General features: G+C 37.2%; 1 protein-coding gene across 3 annotated transcripts in view; it reads left to right on the plus strand.

Moving 5' to 3' along the window:
- Positions 1-21,854, plus strand: part of LOC136874750 (microtubule-associated protein tau) — a 150,746-nt gene that overhangs the window by 72,778 nt on the left and 56,114 nt on the right. Inside the window, exon 6 of one of the 3 annotated variants that reach the window (XM_068225039.1) lies at positions 11,817-15,515. The exons of the other annotated variants lie outside the window; for them this stretch is intronic. Within the exon in view, the coding sequence (XP_068081140.1) occupies positions 11,817-11,867 (51 nt within the window). The 3' untranslated portion in view covers positions 11,868-15,515. Of the gene's footprint in view, positions 1-11,816; positions 15,516-21,854 lie in introns of those variants that run through there. 3 annotated transcript variants of the gene reach the window in all.

Below are 21,854 nucleotides of genomic sequence, written 5' to 3' on the forward strand. Positions count from 1 at the left end.
CCTACATAACAGATATCACGAACATTTCTTTCATATACAATTATTAGTTTTTCGAAAATATTTTTTGAAGTTTTTAATTCCATTTTTTCATGAAATTTAATTAACAAATTAATGTAAATTCGTAATTAGGTAGATAATACTTTTAAAAGCACTACGTATCGATTTTTCTGTACGCAATTTATATAAGCAGATATATCGTATTACAGTTTGTGTAATTTTTACGTTCTAAAATTTTTGACTTAAAAATCCCTACTACTTGAAAAAACTCTCCAATCAAAAATGTCATACAGCTTTATTAATATAGCTGTGATACATATACCATATAAATTTTGTTGCATTTGGCAGTATATTGTGGGAGAAAATGGGATTTAAATGTAAAATTACAATTGGCAAACAAAGCATTATTACAGCGATAATTTTTTTGAATTCAGCTGAATAACTTCGTGACGAGAAAAAAGAACCTCAATCCTTTCAATTTCAGCCATTAAAAAATTTCAACAAAATGACCAAAATATCAATTTTTTTCTCCGGAGTTATCTAGCCGCGTGATGCATTCGCAGAACGAAGTGCTGATCATCTTAATATCTTCAGTGATCACAAAAACTCACAAAATCATAATTGGACGTAATGGAATATCATTTCGTCATCTGTTTTCCATAAAGAGCGTGATATTCTTCTTCTAATCGTTTTTTACCATTTTATGTACCGAAACACTGATTAAGTTCATGTCGAGGACATCGATCGTACTCATGCATTCACATTCGCCATGACATGCCGATCCGATCTGGAACGCCTCGTCCTTCAGTTAGGCTCAAGCGATCTCCGCGAAGACTCACCATCCACGAGTGAATCACGACAAAGTCAGCCGGGATTCAGAGGTACGTCCGAATGCGAGTGCTCGTTGCTATCGAGTCTCTTGCCAAATATTTTCAAGGACTATTGTTGTGGAAAATGGACAGAAATGTTATAGTTTTCGTACTTGGCTAGATAAATTGTCGCTAGTTACGTTGTTATGAGAAATTTGCGTTTACTCATTGTTATTAACGTGTACTTTTATCTGTTGATTTTCGATCTAAAACTTCAAATTTTATTCTATTGTTCACTAACAGTCATTTAGAGTTGAAAATAAACAAATAAAACGCTAACGTGTACTTACGTTTCACAAAACTCAAACTCTTAAACCAGAGGAAGTTAAAAGGTGTGGTTTATACCAGAATCTTCCAAATCGTCTCAATAGTACAGGGGACATCTTGCATTTCTTGAAAAAGTCAACGGAAATATATTTACTAATTAATTACTACGGTCACCCAGTTTGTTTTACCATCACTGGCATGGTAACCATGAAGATGATGCACTCTAATTTCTATTCACGGCGTTGCCTAGGCCACAGAACCAGCCGGCTCTTACTGTAAGCCATCTTTAAGACGGGCAATGTGCTTTGTCTGCATGGCGTTGCTTAGGAAACTTCCGCCGGCGCTGCCTATAAGACTGAAAGTCACGGTTTATCTCAAGCTAGCAAGTCGTATAGTTTAGAATTTGAACACGGGCACTGCGTATAAGACGAGATCGCATCATATGTATCATTGTATCTTGCGGTGAATGGCCGCTCTGAGCAATATAATATAGATTGTGAAGAAGTCGGGGCTACCTGGCCGAGGCGGTAAAGGCGTGCTCGGTTCGTCCGGAAGGACGTGGGTTCGAATCCCCGTCAGGAAGTCGTAAAATTTAAGAAACGAGATTTCCACTTCCGCAGGTGCACATGGCCCTGAGGTTCATTCAGCCTACACCAAAAATGAGTACCAGGTTATTTCCTGGGGGCAAAGGTGACCGGGCGTAGAGCTAACCACTCTACCCCATCAAGTGCCGAGGTTACGGATAGTGGAAGCCTTTACCTTCCACCCCTCCAAGGGCCTTCATGGCCTGTACGGAGATGACTTTGTGATGTTGTTTGTTTTGTTTCCTTTGCGATTCCATCAAGTCTCTACAACGTGCTAATATAGGATACAACACAGTAAAGGACTATGCGTACTTGCCAATAATGAAAGTTATGATGACAGAGAAGACCGTTTAGAGACTAAAAGGGCAGGTAGCGAAGAGGTAGCGAAACTACCCTGGAACGAAACGATTATCTCAAGACTGTGAAAGATATAGGTCCGTAAGAGATAGAGAAACTTCTATTGATAGAGAACCGCGTGTTCTCAAAGATCGCACCTGGCATGCACAACAATATCACAATGTGATTAGAACACACAATTCTAATAATTTTGTAATTATGGTTGAATCGTAATTCACTGCTGAACATTCTAACCGTTCAGTTGATAGCGTCCTGGATGCACACGAGGCGGTACATTATCCAACGGAATTTTTAAATTGTTTGACTTCTCTTGGAAGTTCTCTCCACAAACTGATTAAAGGTAGGTTCCCCTATATTACTGCTCCGCAACCTAAATTATGCAATGGCACCAAGATTGCTAATCAAATCGTTAAAAAAAATGATTGCACGATCCTCCCTGGGTGTGGAACCGATGGTAACCGACCTACCATTTTAGTTTAAAAGGCTCCAGTTTCCAGTAAAAGTATGTTTTAGTATGATCATTAATAAAGCATAGGGCCAAACTCTAAACGGGAGATATTTAATATGTAAGGCTACCCGTGCGAAGCCGGGGTGGGTTAGCTAGTTACTTATTAAAGAGTGTGTTGACATCTGGAACACGAAAATTGGTTTACGGCGAAAGATACTTCAAAAGATTAAAATTTAATATGTCTGATCGTGAGACGTATATGAGGAGATCCAAGACGAACATTAGTTTTAGCTAAGAAGTAGCCTGTCAAGCAATGAGAAAATACTGCTAAAAATAAATAATTACTCTGTCATCTACAGCCTGCTTCTAAGTGCACAGTTCCACAGGTGCGGTAAAAAAGGCTGGGCTGCACGTCCCGCTGCGCGGACGTCTCCTATTCCTTGCGCTGCCAGCACACTCTGGCACGTTGTGCTACTGACTTCTTGAACTTACTCCATTCTTCATATTTCTGTCTATCTTCCTGAACTCGTTTACGGTAGTTTCAGGTCCATTAAAATGAAGATCTTAGGCATTTTGAAAATTTAGCACAGTTTTCAACTTTTTAACTGACCTGGTCACGAAGTTACAGTTGTGCTGACCAGCTGTAGCTAGTATGATAGTTCTACGAGACAAATGATTCGATACCACATGCAACACTCGTATCACCGTGGAGTTGCGAACTATACTAATTTTACTGCGTTGCGACAATTTAGATTTCAGCACAAAATGGCGGACGCTCAGCACCACACGCCATGACGTCACTGATTATTGAAACTATTTAGAAATATTTTCAGCCTTCAACTTTTTCACCGTATATTAACCATTTAGATATCTTGATAGTTACAAAGTTACGAAGCCGAACTTCTACACATTCCCGTGTGAGGCGTGAAATTTTACTCGGGACGCAGTACACGAAATGAAGGACATACATTACTGATGCACTCCACCACTAACAGAGTCGCGCCGCTGAGATGAATTTAGTCGTAATGTGCACACATTAATTTTTATCGTGTTGAGCAATCGTTAATTTCCGTAATAAAACATCTCTGTGCTACATACCAGTTCTCCTTAAGGAGTTAAGGAGTTTCACGAACGTAGATTCGATAACATTCATTTTATTTCAAGTAAATAAAACAATTTAGTGTGTCTGTTTATCGGTTAATGTCAGAAATATAAGAAGTAAAAGATAAAAGTAAAATAAAGTGTCAGAAATTTGTGATAAATAGCAAACAGCTTGACTTAACGCCTTACATTTATCATTGTGATATGCTAGCAATTTAGTTCTATAATTCGACTGTGACCGTCCTTTTAAACCAAAGTGTGATACAATAGTCTTCATATCTATTAGTGGAAAAAGGAGTCAATGCTGACGATCCTCTTACCACTATAACGCACATATTGATATTTCTATTTCAGTAATGATATGATCGGATTTCTAATTGTATTCATCTAAAAGATTTGGAATAATCTGTAGAATCTAATAAGATTTGGTTCAAAATGGTTAAGTATTCACCGAACCTCTTTCTTACGAACTCTTGTTTTGTTTTTTGTTTTTTTTTGTTTTTTTCGAATGACCTACTCCACCACTAACAAAGTCGCACCGCTGAGATAGATTTAATCATCTGCACATATTAATTTGTATCGTGTCGATCAATCGTGGTTTGTTATTCGATAACGTGTTTAGTTGCCTGTTGTCATTTCTTGATGGATGCAGTACTTTTGCATCCATCTCTTGGCACAGGCCAGAGTAAAGTGTAGCTTCCACTGAAGGCTGTGACAACATAGAAGCTGCTGGGGTATGAGTGGTGCTGAGTAATGGCATTCAGAGTACAACCAGTGCGTCTGAGTATTATGAAAGGTGTTGCCCATAGGGTCAGTCGTGCTAAAATAGCACTGCCTGGCCCAGTGAGGAAAGCAATGGCAAACTAGCTCACTCCTCATCTTGCCTAATACGCCTCATTTGGGCTCTGCCGTTGGTTTTTGCGGTTTCCCTATAACTGCATAGCCTTTGCTGATGCCATATGAGGATCCAACCAGCCTCTGGGCTGATGACCTAACAGACAGACAACGTGTTTAGACAATAGCACTTGAACTGCCTATGGCAGAACAATTTTATATTGACATCTAGTATTAATATACGAAAGAAGCACGTGGAATTATATTTAGAAATTGCTTCCATAAATCTATTTCGATGGATACGAAGTAAATTGTTTAATATCATTGTTTGAAATGTAACACTGAATTGTTTCGGTTCATTTTAAAGCAGAGAATTACATTTTGCTCTCTTTTCTAACATCGTTACGTTCTCATTGGACCACATTTATTTAGGTTTTCAACCATGTTTACGTATCCTTGCCCACATGTCCTTCATTCTCTTAATGTGAACATTTCTTCTGTCGTCTGACCAGGGAAGTCTTTTCGCTGGGTTGACCTCATCTTTAGGTACCCTCCAGTCCTGGATATTTTGTTTAAAGATGCGTCTATCTAGGACATCTTGTTACGACATCCCGCTCAGCCTCAAATTATCAGCCACTGCTTGGTGCCATCTAAGTTTACCTATGAGATTCCAAACTTGGGTTAGGATCTGTCTCGTCAGCATGCTGTCAGACATACGGAACACATGACCGAACAAAATCAGACTCCTGGTCCTTATGACGTCCGTAACTTGGCTCACCTTGTTATGCCCTTCTTCAGTTTTTTTTTTTTTTTGAGCTTCCATGTTCATTCCTTTTCAATAGGTCCTAGGTCTTGCTCCTTTTCCTTCGTTCTAGTTTCTCCAGTTCTCGTTTTGAGGTATTTCTTCTCAAGCTCAGTGTTACTGAAGCAGATAAAACTTCTGGTCTTGTAAGTGTCTGGTAGTGGCGGATCTTGGCTCCTCATGATATTGAAATCTTATTGTATGTCTGAACAGTCTTCATGCAGGCTGCCTTCATTTTAACTAATTTCGCCTCTACACCCTGATTTGTCATTATTAACCCTCCTTCTATTTTACCGTACATTAGATTTTGACGAAATAGCGAGAAGTATCTTGTTTTCATAAACAATTAGGAATTTAGATATTTTTTACATACAAATGTCGAAAGACCGACAGAAGTGTTAACCAATTATTTATGAAAGTTTACAATAATGAAGAAATTCCATTGATTCATCATTGAAAGAAGTCATCCAAACAATCCAACATAAAATGTTTACACTTACAACAGGAATAATAGCGCTTCACACTCAAGCCGGTCCTCGGTTACAACAAACCTAATTTTGTATCATTTCACTGAATTGATCATGGATTTTCCATCATTAGAAGAGAAACGTATTATGTACTATCGAAAACTACTGTAGATTTCAAAACACTAATTTATCAACGAGGTGTGTCTTGTGTTGTTGAAGTTTACGTGCCGAAGGTGAATCTTAAAGATAGCACCTGTTTTGTCATAATCAGGTACTAATAAGATGCAAAAGGTGGAGTCGTTATCAAAATGATGATTATAATTCACTCCTTGGTGATTTAAAAATATCAGTTATCAGTTCATTTAATATACGTCAGGAAATACGTGGCTCATTCTGTGTAACTAAAGAGTATCTTGGGAACTACACGTTTAAAATTAAATTGTTTCGACGAATTTATATTCCTGGAGCTTTCCTTTCATATTCTGCTACACATCTGCCATTTCAGAAGTTGATATAGTTTAAATGAATATAAATCAAGAAAAATATGCTCTTTTGTACATTCAGACTACCGATGTGGTAACAATTCTTAACGTAATGCCCTGCAAATATAATCCTCATTCCTAACTAAGTCAGTCATACTGAAGACATTAAATGTACTGAATTGAATACTATTGATTAAATTTGTGTCTATATTTTCTTTATATTACGTCAGAGTGATGGATATACAACTAGACAACAGTTTAAGTAGAAAAGAGTATTACGTCACTCTTACGCATATGGTCACTAAAGTAAGTTTTCGAACATTTTAAGAGCACTATTTCTAAGGAACAATTTAAGATATTTGATATTTATTTCTCTAATTTTATTTTTAAGATGATGAACAATTTCAGAAACGTGAAGTTCCCGAGCCTTGTGATATCTTTGTATGTTTGTCATGCTGTGTTTTGTTTATTCTTTAGCATTTTTGAATTGATTGCAATATAACCCTTAGTGATAATCCTGTAATTATAAAACTACGTCCTTGTTACATCATAATCAAGTAACATATTTGTAAAGCTAATTATTAATTACGGATACATGTCACTTTATTGTATGTGGTAAAAAACATATACATATATATTTACACTGATACTTACAGTGACCATCATATTTGATTCCGATTCGGTCTTGTCGTAATCGAAGTTGCTGAAATACGCCAGTCTTGTGTTGGTAGTTCTACTGGCACTTTCAACAACTCCTAGGATAAAATATTCCGGAACCTCGGCGTCTGCAAAAACCGTAGAAGTAGTTAGTGGAACGCAAAATCATTAACATCAATATCGTGATTGTCAGATAGCTCTTTAACGACTTCCCAGGAAGAAAATGTCGCTTCAAGATTTGTTCACAGAGAGCGCTAGTTACGGTAATATAAAAGCCATATAATCATATAAGGTACCTAAAAGAATATCCGTGGATAGCAGCGTCTTTGTAGTACACATTACTTACAGGTTATCCAATATATGTATAATTTTGTAATCGGACGGTAGCCGTAATGAAGGTAGTGGTGTAGAATTCAAAGAAAACAAATAAAATTAGTCTGCATACATACAGTACTATACTTAATATTAGAATTAAGCTGGGCCTTCTTACCCCAAGGTTCAGAGTTCAGTCCCGGCTCACTCCAGTGGTATTTGAATATTCTCAAATATATCAAACTTCTGTCAGTAGATTTACCGGTAAGTTAAAGAACTGCGATCAAAATTTCCAGCACTTTGGGATCTCCGATAGAAATAATAATAATAATAATTATTATTATTATTATTATTATTATTATTATTATTATTATTATTATTAAATATAATTTCCGTCTGAAGGCCTCTGTGAATAAACTGAATTACGTCATAATTCTCGATTTTGAAGTGCAAAACTATTCTACGTCTGTACCTTATATAGTTCGAAATATTTAAAATGTGATCATTTATCATGTAATATCGTTCACCTTAGATTACTTTTAACGGCAGATCAGATGCGATAGTTAGTTGCTTCAAACCAAGGCGGCTGCAATTCACTTCTAGTCAACGTATGTGAGATTTTGCAAAATCTCACGTCCCCCGCCTCTTCTCTTATTTGGATTTAATGAAGTATTGTAATTATCGCAGCTAATAATCGCAAGATAAACAGTCAAATAAAACTCCTAGATCCCGCCCCATGACGAAGGCATAGCATCTCACGAGAAAGCTTCACGATCTACTCGCAACAAGTTCAAGGTTGTAAATCCTGGTCTAAGTATTAGTGAGTTTCAATAAGTACCGTAATGTCATCACAGAGCTATTTAATATGATTTGAAAATATTACAGCTGACGAATTATCACAGAACACATTACCCTCCATTATTTGCTCGCCATGTAGCTTTGCAGCAGTCTTCTCGAAAGGCTCAAGACTCTCTGAGGATTTCTAGGGCTATGAGTTTGTTTCTGTTTGGAGGTTCTTTTTCTTCTAAAATAATATAAAAGTATGTTCCTTTCATAAACCCCCACCCTCACCCAAGTACGTAAGTCTCGTGAAGAAGTTTCAAGCCCCTTACGAAGAGAAAATGACTATACCTTTCAGGTACGCATCTTTTATCCGTTTCAATTCTATAGTCCCACTTCTTAAGCCAATGTATACAACGTTGCAATTTTGCTTCTTACAAGGGAAGAGTGCGTACCGGAGATTCGCGGATCTTACGTAAATTTTACACACACGTTAAAGAAGCGAAGAATAACACAACGGCCAAAACATGTCTTTCGTAAATTAACTAATGCGACCTACAGAAAGCGTTGAAGTTCGCACGTTTGAATTGGCGCGCTTGGCTACGAAGGACTGCGACGCGTCTGGCTTCACTTGACGAGGGGCCGCGCCACTAATCTTTTTCATTCCATCAGTAATTGCGTGAAAATGATATAGCACCATGAAGACAATTTGATTCCTGCACTGATTGCGGGTCAATAAAGGTTAATCAGTAAACAAGGGACGTTACACACGAAAGCAAGTTACTCCTTATAGTCCTTGCAACAATGATGCTCGTGGTTGAAATGGTGAAAGCACAAAGCGGTTCTAGACCAACCACGCCTAACGAAGCGAGGATAAGGGATTAATATCACATGTTCCATATTTTTATTCGAACGAAAAAAAATTCACGTACGTTGATTACCATTATAAAACCCACCACTTGTCCAATAATAATAATAATAATAATAATAATAATAATAATAATAATAATAATAATGGCGTGTGGCCTCCTAAGAGGCCTGGTGCAGGTCTTTCGAGTTGACGCCGTATAGGCGACCTGCGCACCTGAGAGGACGGGGCCGTCCATATGATGAATTATAGTTATGAAGATCGCGCGCGCGCGCGCGCGCGCGCACACACACACACACACACACACACACACACACACACACACACCTAGCCTCCGAACCATGGGAAGTAACCAGTGAAGGCCAAAATCCCCACCCGGCTGGGAGTCGAACCCCGAGCCCTCTGGACCAAAGGCCAGCACGCTAACTATTTAGCCATGGAACCGGACACTTGACCCATACGACGACTATAAGCGTATGTCAGCGTGGCCTCAAATCAGCTGTTGGACAGTGCGAGTTGAGGGTAGGGTATTGAGTAGTGGCCTGCATAGCCGAACGCGCTATATCAAACATTAACGTTTTCTGAGTTAATTTCGAAAAGTTTTGGCCAATGTTATTCTTGGCTCATTTAACGTGTGTGCAAAATTTACGTAAGATCGGCGATTGCCCGGTACGAGCCCTTCCCTTGTTAGACTTTCGCTACCGGTGCTAATGCTATTATCCATCGTGCTTTGGGCTGTTGTGCCGCGTCCTTTCGTCATCTTTCCAGTAGGCTTTATCAAGGCCGATTGATAGAAGAGAAGAAACTTCAATAGAGATAATGGAGTATTGTTATCTAGCGTCTAAAACGACACGAAGAACCCCTGCAGTACCCCAGAGGGCAGTACTTTCACTGGGTAGTCCGACCACGCCTTTCACTTTCGCTGAGAAGACTGTGTGAGGAGCGCATCGGTACTAGTAAACTCAGCGGTGGACAAAGCCTACTGGAAGGATGGCGGAACGTCAGCCACTCGCGCTGTACAACAACCCGAAGCATTACGGACAACGAACCCTGCAATGTTAAACTCCTCCCATCTACTTGCACGTGCTTGGTAACGATTTTTCTTTAATATTGAGCCGTATCTAGTCTGATCGCACTGCTTCACTTTAGATTAGTTGCGAATCTTCAGTTCCTGCTTTTATTTCCTTCAGTTCAGTTCTGTATCTTATTTAAATTTGAGTCTATATAGAATAATAACTTAAGTACATTTTCTTTCGTTATCTTGCATGATTAATTTCAGAACATTTATGCTATTCTCTTCTGTCCCCATGGTATACGGGTAGTGATCCTACCTGTTACTTCGAGACTCCGGATTCAATGCCGGTCAGTATGGTGTTAAAACGATCTGCCTATGAGGTAGAGCTGTGTAGATTTGCTGCAGAAAGTACTTGCGTTATTCCTTACATGCAAATAACTCATTAATGGTGAGCGAATGATCTCTCCAAAACCTAGTTAGATCAAATTAGGAAAAAAAAAAGGAAAGAGGCTGTAAAAGAAACCGAGTTTCAGCAAAGTTCGTAGACTATGAATTGGGAACTGTAACACTTGCTAGAGAAATCGTCCATGAGTGTCTTTTGTGGTGACTATTCTTGATGATGATGATGATGATGATGATGATTGTTGTTTTAAGGGGCCTAACATCGAAGGTCATCGGCCCCTAGTGACTATTCTTGAGCGCCCCATTGATATAAGACTGACCCCGTATGAAGGAATGTGTCAACGACAGCAAACATTGTTACTTGGTGCTCCATATTAAATTGCATGTGATACTGTACTTTAATGTGAAGCAAATTTGGTCCATTCTGATTCCCCACTCCGTATGACTGTAAATAATGTTCCACGATAAACACCCTCTCCTCGGCTTTGAAAACTATAATTACAGAAATCAACACATACTGAATTCGCAATAAGTCATATATACTATTATATACCATGAATGAATTCTTCTTCGTTGCTAGGGAAACTTAAACAGAAGAACAGCAATAATTTCAGCGTCGTTTGTTTAGCCACGTACTGTATCAAAAATGTCACTGGTTTTACACACCACGAACTACTTTCACAGTTTTAGGAGACTGATGTACCGGAAGTTAGTCTCTCACTACTACTTTTATGTGTCTAAATCTTCCGACAAAATCCTGGCGTCTTGAACTATGGTACCTTCAGTATCACTGGACACAGCCGGGATTGAACCCACTATTGTGAGCTCGGAAAACCAGAGCTCTACTGCCTGAACTGCTTATCCCAGCAAATATTTATACGTATTTATACTATTATTACAAAAATAAAGACTGACTTTTGACGTATTATATACGTATAAAAACATTTTATAGTGTGAGGAGAGAGATTTGTTAGACGCTGAGAAAGTGGAATGTAGTGTGCAAATACACCCAGCTCTTCAAACATCCACCGAACAGATCTACCGCTCAAACCGCGTGTCAGCAATGTTCGTCGTGGACTACGCTTTGAGAACTGTGATACAGCGTGGAAAACATTTACATACGTACTCCAACTGATAGTTTCTGAACCTAGTAGGAAGATAGTTTATTGATATATATCTACACTTGTCGAGGATAGAAAACATTCTTGTTGTAAGTAATAATTTTAGAACTAATAATATGTATGGAGTGATGTAACAAGCGAGTAGTTGATCTTGTAGAAGTTCCTATTTTAACACTTAACTTGTTTTTGAGATTAAGCAATTCAATGGTTCTGTCTTACTTTCTAGATAATACTTTTTCAAGCATCTAAGTATTATTCTAGAGAATGGTGTCAGTCACACTTCTGTTATTACTAGCAGTTACAGCTGATAATTCTTGTGTTTTCTAGTGGTTTGAAGTATGAAAGTAATATAAGATGTATATCTTAATCTCAAACACAACTACCTCTGATCATGTTTGCATTTTCCTTGTTGGTTTGCTGTTACCGTCTGACGAGTGTTGTTCTGTTGTTTAGACGGCTCCTAGTTCCCAGGAAGGGAACGCCAGCGATGTAAGTATTACGTAGATGGTTGTGTCTGGCTAACGCAACTCCAACAGTGACGGAAAGCACTGATTCTTTATCTATGATGCCGGTGTATCTCTAGCTGTCATATACTGGATCCTTAGATTTATTACTTCACAACAACAGAGTAGTTTGTATCTCTTTCTAATCTGTTGACCTAACACACCGAATAGAAATGATTTAAAACTTACTAATATAAGGAGTGAAAGAAGTGATGGATGATAGAGGAGACAAATCTCAAACGGTCGCACATTTTGACGGAAGTAGCAAAAGCTATAAAGAAAATACACGCAAGTGAAATAGTTCTAAATTTATTTATATTTTACTCATCTTTAGATTTTCATTCAATCTCACTAGTTCTAGCTCAAGTTTCAGTGAATATGTACAGTTAACTTTGAAGTGAAATGATTAATCGATGCAGTATGTTTTTAATCTTCAGCTTATTTTTAGTTGATCAGTAACTTACTACTTTGTATAAGAATATTGTAATTACTTAGTTTGAAACTTGACAGTTATTTTTATAAAGGACTCGCAGTATTCATCTTAGTGAGTAAAAGAAAACTTTCTGTACCTAATAGATACAACTATAAGAACACATCAGTTACATAATTTAAGCTTAATAAGTAAAATCCATTTTTCATCTGTTCAGCCTGATATTTTTCTCTTTGGTTTAATACATCTGTGTATGAGGCGAAATGGTGTGTGTGCTGCCTTTGCTTAAGTGAATATAAAAAATTATGCAGGTGTCGTAGAATCACTGTTCACTGGTAAGAATCGTGTCCGCATTGTCTCACCGTCTCTGGGTACTCGTTCTCACGTCAGTGTCATTCTTTATGGTAATTTAAATGGAATGCATGATGGCGGCAACCCCTGTCCCATTAATAAGATACATGTACTGCAAAGTATATCAAGGCTAACTCTCTCTGCGTTACGTTGTAACTTACTGTACTTCATTTTCGAGCTCTGGTTTAACTCTATCTTGGGCATAAGACTTCTCATCCAGAAATAGGATATTGTCTCAAAGACACGTTCATTTAGTCCTGACATTTTATTTATGAAGCCTCCTCCGTCATCAGCATTGTCTAACTTAGGGCTGCTAAAGCAGCGTTGTGTAGTTGTGAACTTGCTTTACGAAAAAAGGACGAAACAACTTTTGCATGTTCTTGAACATCTAGTGTTGCAGGCTTTTTTAAAATATCCTCTGTGCAACTTCATCCAACACCCGTAATTGAACTTGCTTGAAATGTCTTAGGCTGTCGAATGTTCCCTTATGCTTCATTATCAACAGCACTTTCTTGCCTTATTATGTCAATAATAAGTTCCAGATGGTGTTGATCCATTCTGCCATGAGAATAATGGAATGAGTAATTAATTTACGTCTAAATGCTTTTTCCTTGGGACTCAAGTATTTCCTTCTGTAAGATATTTGTTTAATATTGCGCCTTTACACAATTCATTATTGCTATACATTTCTATTGAAGATGTATTCAGTAATTTCCTTTCCTAACTGCTTGTGTACACTTCTACAGGATTCTCATATTTAATACGTGTAAAGATAGAACTTCGTTCTTATTTTTAAAATTTGGTCTCCTCCTCTGAGTAACTAAATTAATCCGGTTTTAACATTTAATTATGATAAGTTCCCTCCAAATTTTAACTGCATTCTTAGCATTCCTACCCGTAGTTCGATGTTGATCTACCGCATTGGCAAGTTAGCTCATCTGGAAAAGTGAAGAAAAACATTCAGTGAGTAACTAAAACACACTATCACCACCATCACCAACTACTACTGCCAATCCTTTGCCTCGTTTTTCCATGCTAAATTTGAAGTACCGTGTTTTGAACCAAAATAATCAAAGATAAAGAAATCAGTCATAAAGCTTATTTACTCCTAATTTTGACCAAATTATACCAAAGCAGTATATGTTAGTACTTCTCACGTTTTAACATATATTCTACAATAATTTCTCCACTTGAATTATCTGAGACGTAGACGCTTTATCTGCCACTTACCTATAACAGTTTTTCATATAATTTCTTTAGTTTCTTCCATGCGTAGTTTATTTTTCAGTATCTCTCAAAGTGTATAACTGTTTCATCAGTCACATCTGAACTTTGAGGTCTTCCAAAAGGCCCTGCAGGGGACACAGGAGATATAAAATTAGTTGTTCATAAAAGTGGTAGTTTGTTTTATACATTTAATAGACGGAAATTAAATTTCGAATGGAGCAAAGAAAATAGGCATCTCCTTTATTTCTTCTTCATTGTCAGAATTCATGTGATGTTTTGGTGTCTATACTTAACTAACGCAAAAAAAAGTAATTCGTTACATAAAGACTGCCCAATGTAACTGAAATGTGATCTTTATTTTTGGAATGGATACATTATTTATGCAAAAAATACCACTTGTTATCAAGTGAATGTATTAATATCGATATTATAGTGAGTAAAATGAACTTCCATCTTGTTGCTTGTAGAAATCCGTTTAAAAGCATTCCATGTTTTATGGTACTCACAAATGAATACTTCCATTGTCAACTATTTTTCTTTTCCTTAAAATTTATTATGTTCGTGCTTGCACAAACAAAATGTCTTATATGATGATGTTACCAATGTTCCAATGCTGTGTCAAAATTTCGTGTTTGAAGAAGGCTTATTGTAACTGTCAACGGAAGAGAACAGTGTGTATGTGTTTGAAGTGTAGACTTGAATAATGTATATTAAACATAGGCATATTTATGGAACAGATATTGTATAACGTTGCTGTGTGTTTCTTGAGTTTCCGTTTACCCCTGATGTAAGTACTTCCATCTATGTAAGTTTTATCTTTGAATATTTGTATTTATCTTATGAACTTGTCCCATGTAAATATAACGAATATGTTCGAAGTATTGCTAACCACATGCTTTCCACAACATTTTTCATTACGATTACATGGTATTGGAATGTAACCTTATTTGAAAGATAATCGAAAAGCTGAAGAATATTACATTGCAACGTATTTTAGGTTTAAATTTCCCGTTGGTTATCGGTGTGATAAAATGAGGAAAAGTTGAATTGGAAAAAAAGGTAATATTTTAAATATAACGTTATTTCTAGGACAGTCATTCATTTTGGTATTTTTATCCTTGGATAATGGATTTTCTAGTGTGTGATAATTAAAATGGATCCTGTATTTTTCTTAAATCAAATCAGTCTTTAGAAAGAAGGAACTGACATTTGTGCATATAAAGGAGTACATGCTTTCTCTGGTTCTGTCCGAATGGTTTAGTGTCCCTGAACTCCCACTGTCCTGTGCTTGGTGGCCGTCTTGCACATAGTACTGTTCTTGTAGACACATACTAGAATGTTCAACACCCTTCAAAACATAGAATCATTCTTGAGAATGTTCGTTCCACATTAAAAAATATTAATATCCCCGTCATTTTCTCTAAATATTATTTATTCTGGCAAAGGTTAAGCTACACGACGTAAGTTAAATCTAGCTTTTTGTTAAATTTATATAACAATGATAGTCTATGCTAAATTGTTATACTGTCTTAATTCGTGTCACCAAGGAGACAACAAAGCGTAGTGCATATTTATTATGGTAGTTTACGTTGTTCGTGCGAACTTCCTTCGGCTTTAAAGCATAGATTACCTCCAGTATCTTGAAAGGGGGTAAAAGATCATTGTTTTGTAGGAAAATGTGCTTTGTTGCTTACTTCATTGTTTGCCGTCCTAAGAATTTTATAATGCATGTTTTGGAAGTATTTTACTCTGTATTCCTAACATATTTAATGTTGCTATTTAAATTCTAAATTGTAAGTAACGCTGTTCAGTTTACATCACTGTATTCAAATATGATCAAAACATAATCAGTAGTTTATGTTGGCAGCTATATTGTAGAGATATGACATATCTGAAATGAATCAAACCATAATACATCCTAATTTTCATATCCATATTCAAATGTAGCAGGGTACGTGAAACTTACTAAGTTATTCTCAAACAGTGTTATGAATATTTGATAAACTATGATTCGAATTACGATTACTGTTAACCATATGATTTATTGAAAGTTTAAAAAATGTTTGAACGTTCTGTTATATTGCACAGGAGAAGCAAACAGCGTAGAGAAACCGTTCGAGTAAAATATTTTATCTACACTCAGAGTATTATTTAAAAGCCCTATTTCCACTTGCACGTTCATTTTATTGTGACTTATGATTGTGATGATTCAGTCAACATTACGGTGTATTGATACTTAGATTTCGTTATACATTTAGGTGCAGTTTAGTTAATAAATAAATATAGATTTCTCAGTACGGAATGAAATGTCCCCTGTTAATGCCTGCCATTTACCATTTTGATTGTTTTTCGTAAAATGTAAAATTCCACAGTTATCTATCATGGATTGGAATACATATTTTCTTATATTTGAATAGCTGTTATAACAGAATATTAAAACAATGAGGTTTGGTGTACGCTCTTCATACGTCCATGCGAACCACAGTCCATGATACGAGTAACTGCAATTTATAAGGTAAAATTTATATTGAGCATTTCATAGGATGTATCCGAATGGGTCGCTTTTTTCGGATTGTATTGATTTAGACTTGTTAATAAAATTAGTATTGAAAAACTCTCCTTAAAACTATTAACTTCCATATTGATTGGATACGGTAGGTAATATCTAAGGACCCCGTATTCAGTGTATTTTTTAACACGCGTGTACGATACTTGCATGATGTTGCCATATTATCGGTGAACTGGTTTCTGTCTAATGAAGTTTGGATTTAAGGGTAACTCCTACGAAAACTTTTGGTTCTAAATAATATTATCTTTATTTTTGTAAATTAGTATTTGAACCAGTTTTTCTTGAATACTAATTACACCATTTTGAAACTATTGTAGATTCTTGATTGAGTGAGGGACAAGGATATTGGTGTGCGCATAACTCCATACAAGCCATGAAGGTCTTTATGGGACTGGAACATAAATGCTCTCACCCTTCGAAACCTTGGCATTAAGTGGTATAGATTTAGCACTATACACGGCTGACTTATTTCCTATAAATTAACCTCATACTCATTTGTGAGTTGGCTGATTTAGACCTCGGGCCCTATACCTCTCCAGAATTTGAAGTCTGGTTTCTGGTAGATATTAAAACCAACATTCTTCCAGGTGACCTGAACACGTCCTTACCTCCTCGAATTAAGTTTTCAACTTCGTTAAAATCGGCCTTTAACCACGCTTAGAACTACCACCATGAAATAATATTACAATAGTTCGAAATTTGTCGTTTCTGAACGCGAACGAGGTGAAGAAGGCATCCTCAGGGACTTGAAATAATCTTGACAGACAACTACAAAGGAATGGCACACATTTGTAATGAAATCTCAGTAATACACCTCTTTTCTGCTAGAGTGCAGATGAAAGGATACATTTTCTGTTTGATGGCCGTTGTCATAAAATATCATCGTATTCGGATAGAAAGAGGATTCCTGTTTCTGTCCTGAGAATGATCACATTTCCCAACAATATATTTTACATGTGTCCCTTGAACCGAGTTAGTAACTCCCAAGTTTTTCTTTAATTGTAATATATAACTTGAATACGCAATCGATTTTACTTCATTCAAGAATATATTTTCAATATTGTAATATTTTGGAACGTTTCTTCTTTTCCTCCCGTTACAGATCACATCCGTATATATGTCGAATTTCTTACTGAGAAATTCTATATTTTGAGCCTTGAAACGATTCTCTGAATATAATCTGTGGGAATAGGGCTAAACTGATGGAAAAAAAATAATTTGTGAACATACAACATTTTGAAATTTAGGGAAAAATTAGTATAACGAATGTCCTATGAAGTCTACCACTGTAAATCTTTCAACTTACTGTACCATGCTGTACTCTGCCATACAGTGACATGTAGCTTGACTATGTTTCCCAAATAAAGGCGTTTAACATGATTCAGTATTTTCTCCTTTCTCCTTCCTGCACCTCTGATGTCACATCTGACGCCCAGAATCCATACCGCCATTGCTTTAGTCTATTCACTAAACATGTTGTACGGAGTTCTTCAGACACGATGACCCACAAATTTGGAAGCTTCAGTGTATTTGTGCAGTGTTAAAATTTCTCCGGTTCCTTGACAAAATGGAAAGTTTTGAGTTCATCGGTTCAGAGGGTCCCGGATACAATTGTCTTTCGGGCCGAGGATTTTGACTGCTCCTGGTTAATTCCTCTGTCTTCTGGGTGTTGCGGGTGTTGGTGTTTGTCTTACTACAAACTACTCCATCGACACACCACACTGCCAATTATCATAGAAACATACAGTAGGGAATAATTCCCCCACCCCGTAAGGTTGGTATCAGGAATGGCTTCCAGCCGTGATACTAAGCTAGACCTACACGAGGTGTCCAGCCCAATTAATTGGGAATATGGTCAGTAAAGAAAGGGCAGTCTTTAATTTTTCACGATGATTCTGCTTTCAATATATTAAAAACATAGTTAATATCAAAACAAGGATTTCTGAAAATAGATGACGAGTTCAACCCCTTGCAGAGCACTGGTAGAAGAACTAGTTACCACCGTTAGAACTCATTGCAAACTCATTATCCAAACTATTGAGATTGGTAAAAAGCAACCATCTCGTCGCCGTTCGGGCAAAAGGTCATATATCCCAACGCTCTTCCTATCCATTATTTACCTTAAGACTGGTCACGCCTCCCAACCACATATGGGTATGCAGTCCATCAGAACAATATTAGTTGTGTTCATTTTCGTACGCTAATGTGTAAAGTAAAATGAACCTTAAGTACTGTCCGCACACTTTATCTTGATGCATTTGTGTACGGGGTTCGGAGTAAGGAGGGAGCTGTCCCGGTATCGATAGTGCTGCCTGGTGCTGCCAACTGAATGAAAATGAAATCTGAATTGAATCGAGAATATGATCGATCGATATGAAATTTCTAAACCGTTATCATCTTAAGCCAACAACTATGTCACATACACATTATATAACATTATAAAACATATCTCTCGATGCGAATCTTGTTCCTAGCGTGAATTCTATACTTTGACTTCGATGTGTAAACAACAACAGTACCAGTACGTAAAGTTTACGCCAGATGTCGCACAACGATACTTAAGCGATTCATAATTTGTGTTTCAAAGGTTGCTAGTATGAATCTCGAAGATCGCCGAGGTCGAACGATTCAGCACTAGGATGTAAATGCACCAAGATAAAGTGTGCGGATAGTACATACTACTGCAGGAGTGCGTAAATAAGTCATGCAAACATACATTCCTTGAGTGCGGTACGTTAAGGTTCATTTTTCTTCACACGTAAGCACAGGGAAATGAATACAACGAATATCCATATGTGGCTGGGAGGCGTGAGCAATCTTACGAAAAATAATGGATAGGAAGAGCATTGGGAGATACGACATTTTGCCCAAACAGCGACGATCTATTGGTATGTTGGAGCATTTATTTTAACAACAGTACGAAATTCATAGATCATCACTTGTGCCTTGTTGAATATTTTAGAATGCGCATAATTAAAACTTGTTTAATAAAATGCGGGTCTAATGCTAACATCCATATTTTGGATCAATTATTAAAGAATTAAAATTGTTAGTAATAATAATAAATGTGAATTGTTTAATGTGCCTTCGGATGCTATAGTGACTAAGTGACAACAATTATAATTTGCTTTACGTCGCACCAACACAGATAGGCCTTATGGCGACGATGGGATAGGAAAGGCGTAGGAGTGGGAATGAAGCGGCCGTGGCCTTAATTAAGGTACAGCTCCAGCATTTGTCTGGTGTGAAAATGGGAAACCACGGAAAACCATCTTCAGGGCTGCCGACAGTGGGGTTGGAACCAACTATCTCCCGGATGCAAGCTCATACCTGCGCGCCCCTAACCGCACGGCCAACTCGCCCGGTAAGTGACATCAGGATGTCGTAATTTGTTAATCAATGTTCAGTAAGACAGTAATAACAGTAATTTACTCTAAAATGATTTCTAAGCTTATTGGCGAATTATTTAAGTGAACAGTTCACGACTATTGATACTAGACTACGGCCATGGTATACAGTATATAGCATAATAGAGATAGAACATGAACCTTATGTACTCTATGGATCATGACAGCATTACAAGAAATGAAAATTAATTTTAAGCCCGTATTGTCAATAGTATAATCTTTAAGATTCTTAATCAAAAATTCTACCTTTACAATACCAGCAGTTATTTATTCTTCAAGACAACATACATATGCTAATTCAGGACATGTTTCGTCCACATTATCGAAATCATCAGCTGATAGGCAAAACAAAAGTTAAAATACAACAAGGATATTATTAACTCATTTAAAAGAATAAAAGCCGGGCTGAGTGGCTCAGGCGGTTGAGGCGCTGGCCTTCTGACCCCAACTTAGCAGGTTCGATCCTGGCTCAGTCCGGTGGTATTTGAAGGTGCTCAAATACGTCAGCCTCGTGTCGGTAGATTTACTGGCACGTAAAAGAACTCCTGCAGGACCAAATTCCGGCACCTCGGCGTCTCCGAAAACCGTGAAAGAGTAGATAGTGGGACGTAAAGCAAATAACATTATTAAAAAGAATAAAAATATTATTCGGTTGGCGAATACATCAAGTAAAATGCAACGTTTTGAAGAGAATGTAAAGTGAGAATGTTTAAAACTGTTAAACAATGTTGATGTGCACCACTTTTCGAGCCAGAGTTGTTGGCTTGAGTATTGTTAGCACACACAAAATGTTCTGTTGAATATATGGCTGTTGGACGGACTCTTGATGTGTTGAAGATGGTACAATTCTTTGTAATTAAGTCTTGTTTCAAGGTGATCTGTAGGAAGAACGTATGTTTTAAAAGCGCACAGAGAGGAACTCAGGTTTGCCAAGAGAAAGAAAAATAGGCCTAAAATGAAAGTAAGAAACTATAAGTTATCCTTAAAGGTGGGACATCAACCGAATCCTACTTTTATTCTTATTCTTTTAAATGTGTTAATAATATCCTTGTATATTAACTTATCTTTTGCCTATCAGCTGATGTCCATAATGTGGATGAAACATGTTATGAATTAACATATTTATATTGTACTGAAGAATAAATAACTGCTGGTGTTGTAAAAGTGGATTTTTTATTACGAATCTTAAAAATTATCATGACAGCGGTCAATAAAGACATTTTAAAATAATTTTTAACACATTGGCAAGGTTCTTTTTGTCCTACATACATTACCACAAGTAATTACATTTTCACCGGCCTTCTGTATAAGAAACATATTCGAAATGCTTTCTATTATGTTTCAGACAACATTCACATAGACCACACTGTCAGGCATCTTAGAAGGTGAGGGTAAGGAATTGCTCCTGTGAACACGGGACTACAAATAGCACGAAGGGAAGAAGTAATAGGGTTCTACAAAGCTAAGCGAAGCACCTAACCGATACTGGACTCGCTGATCAGGATATTACTATATAGCTGAAGAGTCTTGTTAATCTATCGGCTCACCAGCTGTCCAATACACTAATATAGACACAACTGCGTGTAATCACGAAAATAGGTGATTCGTACCTGGATCTCTTGATGTACTGCTCGTCAACGAGAATAGTGCGCGAGTGACAGCCTTAGTTCAATAAGATTGTTTCCTGTTCCAAAAGGCAGTGCCTGGTGTCAGAACAGTGTGCTTGTTGTTGCTTGTTGTCTTAAGGGGCCTAACATCGAAGGTCATCGGCCTATAGGACAGTGTTGCTCGACGACTATTTACGAAATAACGCGAAATTCGTCTGAAATGTCTCTTGTTCATATGAAGAGAAATATACTTCAAAAGCAACATATTCTCTTTTAGGCTTCGGCAATATGATCACATTTCGTGGCAAACAAATAAAGCCCTGATTTAATGACGTAGATGTACAATTTTAGTAGCTTGTTTTGGCTCATTCTGTACGATGCAGTAGGCATGATGCAT

The sequence above is a fragment of the Anabrus simplex genome, chromosome 1 (genome assembly GCF_040414725.1).
Source record: "Anabrus simplex isolate iqAnaSimp1 chromosome 1, ASM4041472v1, whole genome shotgun sequence".
NCBI lineage: Eukaryota > Metazoa > Arthropoda > Insecta > Orthoptera > Tettigoniidae > Anabrus > Anabrus simplex.